A 4,906-nucleotide genomic window follows, 5' to 3' on the forward strand; every position below is an offset into this window, starting at 1 on the left:
AACCACCCAAGTCAACACGGTCGGCAGGCTGCTAGGGGACCCAAAGCTCGGGTCAAAGTACATTTCTGAAATAAACTCCACTTCTGCAAGGAAAAACTACTTCCTTTCCAAAGGACACCTCACTGCTAGGACTGATTTCAGTCTCGTCGCGCAGAGGTACGTCACCTTCTTCTACATGAACTCTGCGCCGCAGTGGCAAACATTCAACGACGGCAACTGGAGAACCATGGAGGAGAATGTACGTTCCTATGCTGCGAGTACCGGAACCGAGATGGAAATCTACACGGGTAGGCACGGCATCACAACGCTGCCCAGTAAGACGAATTACCAGACGGATTTGTTTCTGTGTATTGACGGCGGCAACTACATCCCAGTGCCGAAGCTCTTTTGGAAGATTGTGTATAAGGCTATTACTAAGGCAGCTGTAGTGTTCCTGGGTGTAAACAACCCGTACATTAAGAACCCTTGCTCTGACTACTACATCTGCAAAAACGTATGCCCCAATATCACCTGGATAAAATGGAAGCCCAAAAGCCAGAAGAAGGGCTACTCGTACTGCTGCGAATATGCAGACTTCACGAAATCTGTGACCGACGCACCCAGCCTCAACGTTACCTCTCTGCTTACGTAATGGTCTCAACTGGAAGGCAGTTCTAATTATCTTCAAAAACCGCATGGAAGTCACACCAAACGAAAACCGCATTCAAAACGCCTACGGGATCCAACAAGGAATGTAAATACACCTGCAACTCTTTATTTCCGTTAGTTCACAGTCTTCGAACTTTGGTGATATTCATATTTTAATTGTATCTTTTTTGAGCCTTCTTTGAACACATAAGCCTAAAGTTAAGAGATTATGGTGGCGTTTGATTTACACATTCCGCCCCTCTCTCTGAAATTTATTTCTACCAGTTTCAGTAAACCTGTCCAGTGCGAATAATTTTATTCCATTTGTGACACGTTTATTTTAGAGTAAGTTTTATTTTTAGATGGTAGCATGGGAATGCTAGATTTTATGTTTGTATGATATATGAAACACAGCAAATTTCACAGTTTTATCCGATTTTACGTCTTAGTTGCATAATTACAGGACAAGGTTAGAGTGGAAAAAACAAGATGAGTGTAAATAACAGCAAAATTTATGTAACGTATTTCTTAACCTAAACATTAACTGTATGTATGCATTTCAGAAAAATAAAAGAAAATATCCACTGATTATGCCACAAACGAGCTCAAAACTACAATATGAATGAAAATATATGCATATTTAAAATTTTTATTTACATCATCATGTTACACAAAGTACTCTCATTAAATGTCAGTCCTTGAGACTAAGTGTTTCTCCTGCGTGTTGAATTAATTGTATAGCGACTGGGTAAGAGAAAATTTAGTGACATTTGAGTCTGAATTTTCCATTTACTCCCTCTCTTACGGTAAACGGTTGCCGGAAGACAGATTACGCGAGGATGTGCTGTAGATAGAACAGGAAACAAAGAATGTGATTTTATCCCTGGAATTATTAAGCGAACAGGACCTCTTGAGTAGGAGAGTTGTCGCAGTATTGTGAGATGTTGATGCGCTTCGTATTTCTCTGAATTTGGTGTATTTTACTCTTATCAAGCCGAAACACGTGTACATGTTAGTGGTGGAAGTCATCCGGAAAGTCAACATCGGTTACATACCGTGTATCATCCTGTATGTCGAATTTAGTCAATGGGCCGTCGACCATTTCTTTCTACTGACTTAGGCGTCATACTCCTCAATAGTCCGCTAATACTCTCTCCCATATAGTCAGGTCTATGATACGAAACGTCGACCTGGCGTATTCAATACTCTCTGTCTCTCTTTCTCTCTCTCTCTCTCTCTCTCTCTCTCTCTCTCTCTCTCTCTCTGTGTGTGTGTGTGTGTGTGTGTGTGTGTGTGTGTGTGTGTGCATGTTTAAGTGGTAATATTATTGCAGCAGCACATGTAAAGCGAGTGTTTCCTTATATTTTACAATAACATTTGCACAAAGATTTGAAAACTTGTCTAATATTCGTTCATATATTGTTCAGGAACATTTCAGGAGTTACTGTAATTGAACAGCTGACGTATTCCTGGCGTTATAAATGTTATCGTTTCACTAAAGGCTATGCTTTGTCACAGTCACTATTCATATCTTTTGTCTGTACTCTTTTCGTAGCCACATGCTGTACATCAGTTTATCTTTCAATTTCTTTTTTGATTTCCTCCCTCCTTTCTTTCCAAGAATCTCATCATAGAAAATGTTTAAAATTTGCTGCTATGCCTTAGAATGTGTCGAAAAAGGGATAATTTTCGCCCTCCGGTGATTTTTCTGTTTACTTTCTGCTTTTAATACCAGTGAATTTATCTTCGTTTCCATTCAACAGATTTCGTTATCCTCCTCCATAAACAAATAATCATTGCTTCCAGAAGCTTTACATCATCTGCTAACAGTTTCCAGCTTTGGCAGCCGTACACTGTCCTAGTATAGATTTAGGTTTCCAAAACTTTTTTCCTTAGGTAAAATCTACAGTTTCGACCTCTATGGTATGATATTATTCAAGACCAGCGTTGCTTTCAGTTATAGAAGGGGAAGAAGATGCTGTGCTATGCAAATGATTGGCTTTTCAGAGCATTCACACAAGGTTGGCGCCGGTGGTGACACCTACAACGTGCTGACATGAGGAAAGTTTCCAACCGATTTCTCATACACAAACAGCAGTTACCGGCGTTGCCTGGTGAAACGTTATTGTGATGCCTCGTGTAAGGAGGAGAAATGCGTACCATCACGTTTCCGACTTTGGTAAAGATCGGATTGTAGCCTATCGCGATTGTTGTTTATCGTATCGCGACATTGCTGCTCGCGTTGGTCGAGATCCAATGACTGTTAACAGAATATGGAATCTGTTTAGCAAGAGTAATAGAAGGCAGATTTCAGACTACCTAACAGATCAAAACGAAAATTTCTGTTCCGCCACTGACAATGTTGAGTGTTTATGGAAAAAGTTCAAGGCAATCGTAAAATGCGTTTTAGACAGGTACGTACCGAGTAAAACTGTGAGGAACGGGAAAAACCCACCGTGGTTCAGCAACAAAGTTAGGAAACTACTGCGAAAACCAAAACATCTCAGACAAACAGAAGCTAAACGATGTCAAAGTTAGCGTAAGGAGGGCTATGCGTGAAGCATTCAGTGAATTCGAAAGTAAAATTATATGTACTGACTTGACAGAAAATCCTAGGAAGTTCTAGTTTTACGTTAAATCAGTAAGGGGATCGAAACAGCATATCCAGGCACTCTGGGATGATAATAGCACTGATACAGAGGATGACACGCTTAATGCTGGAATATTAAACACCTTTTTCCAAAGCTTTTTCACAGAGGAAGGCCGCACTGCAGTGCCTTCTCTAAATCCTCGCACGAACGAAAGAATGGCTGACATCGAAATAAGTGTCCAAGGAATAGAAAAGCAACTGAAATCACTCAACAGAGGAAAGTCCACTGGACCTGACGAGATACCAGTTCGATTCTGCACAGAGTACGCGAAAGAACTTGCCCTCCTTCTAACAGCCGTGAACCGCAAGTCTCTGGAGGAACGGAAGGTTCCAAATGATTGGATAAGAACACAGGTAGTTCCACTTTTCAAGAAGGGTCGTCGAGCAGATGCGCAAAACTATAGGCCTATATTTCTGACATCGATCTGTTGTAGCATTTTAGAACATGTTTTTTGCTCGCGTATCATGTCGTTTTTGGAAGCCCAGAATCTACTCTGTAGGAATCAACATTGATTCCGGAAACAGCGATCATGTGAGACCCAACTCGCTTTATTTGTTCATGAGACCCAGAAAATATTAGATACAGGCTCCCAGGTGGATGTAGTTCCGCACTGTCGCCTGATAAACAAAGTAAGAGCCTACGGAATATCAGACCAGCTGTGTGGCTGGATTGAAGAGTTTTTAGCAAACAGAACACAGCATGTTGTTCTCAATGGAGAGACGTCTACAGACGTTAGTGACCTCTAGCGTGCCACAGGCGAGTGTTATGGGACCATTGCTTTTCACAATATATATAAATGACCTAGTAGATAGTGTCGGAAGTTCCATGCGGCTTTTCGCGGATGATGCTGTAGTATACAGAGAAGTTGCAGCATTAGAAAATTGCAGCGAAATGTAGGAAGATCTGCAGCGGATAGGCACTTGGTGCAGTGATTGGCAACTGGCCCTTAACATAGACAAATGTTATGTATTTCGAATACATAGATAGAAGGATCCATTATTGTATGACTATATGATAGCGGAACATACACTGGTATCAGTTACATCTGTAAAATATCTGAAAGTATGCGTACGGAACGATTTGAGGTGGAATGATCATATAAAATTAATTGTTGGTAAGGCGGGTACCAGGTTGAGATTCATTGGGAGAGTGCTTAGAAAATGTAGTCCATCAAAAAAGGAGGTGGCTTACAAAACACTCGTTTGACCAATACTTGAGTATTGCTCATCAGCGTGGGATCCGTACCAGGTCGGGTTGACAGAGGAGATAGAGAAGATCCAAAGAAGAGCGGCGCGTTTCGTCACAGGGCTATTTGGTAAGCGTGATAGCGTTACGGAGATGTTCAGCAAACTCAAGTGGCAGACTCTGCAAGAGAAGCGCTCTGCTCCGCGATGTAGCTTGCTGTCCAGGTTTCGAGAGGGTGCGTTTCTGGATGAGGTATCGAATATATTGCTTCCCCCTACTTATATCTCCCGAGGAGATCACGAATGTAAAATTAGAGAGATTCGAGCGCGCACGGAGGCTTTCCGGCAGTCGTTCATCCCGCGAACCATACGCGACTAGAACAGGAATGGGAGGTAATGACAGTGGCACGTAAAGTGCCCTCCGCCACACACCGTTGGGTGGCT

General features: G+C 42.0%; 1 protein-coding gene across 1 annotated transcript; it reads left to right on the forward strand.

The window, feature by feature from the left end:
• The first annotated feature begins 175 nt into the window (after positions 1-175).
• LOC124549017 lies at positions 176-631 on the forward strand. The gene has a single exon (XM_047125214.1). The coding sequence runs from the start codon at positions 176-178 to the stop codon at positions 629-631; it is 456 nt and encodes a 151-aa protein (XP_046981170.1).
• The last annotated feature ends 4,275 nt before the right edge of the window (positions 632-4,906 follow it).

Source organism: Schistocerca americana, chromosome 1 (assembly GCF_021461395.2).
Source record: "Schistocerca americana isolate TAMUIC-IGC-003095 chromosome 1, iqSchAmer2.1, whole genome shotgun sequence".
NCBI lineage: Eukaryota > Metazoa > Arthropoda > Insecta > Orthoptera > Acrididae > Schistocerca > Schistocerca americana.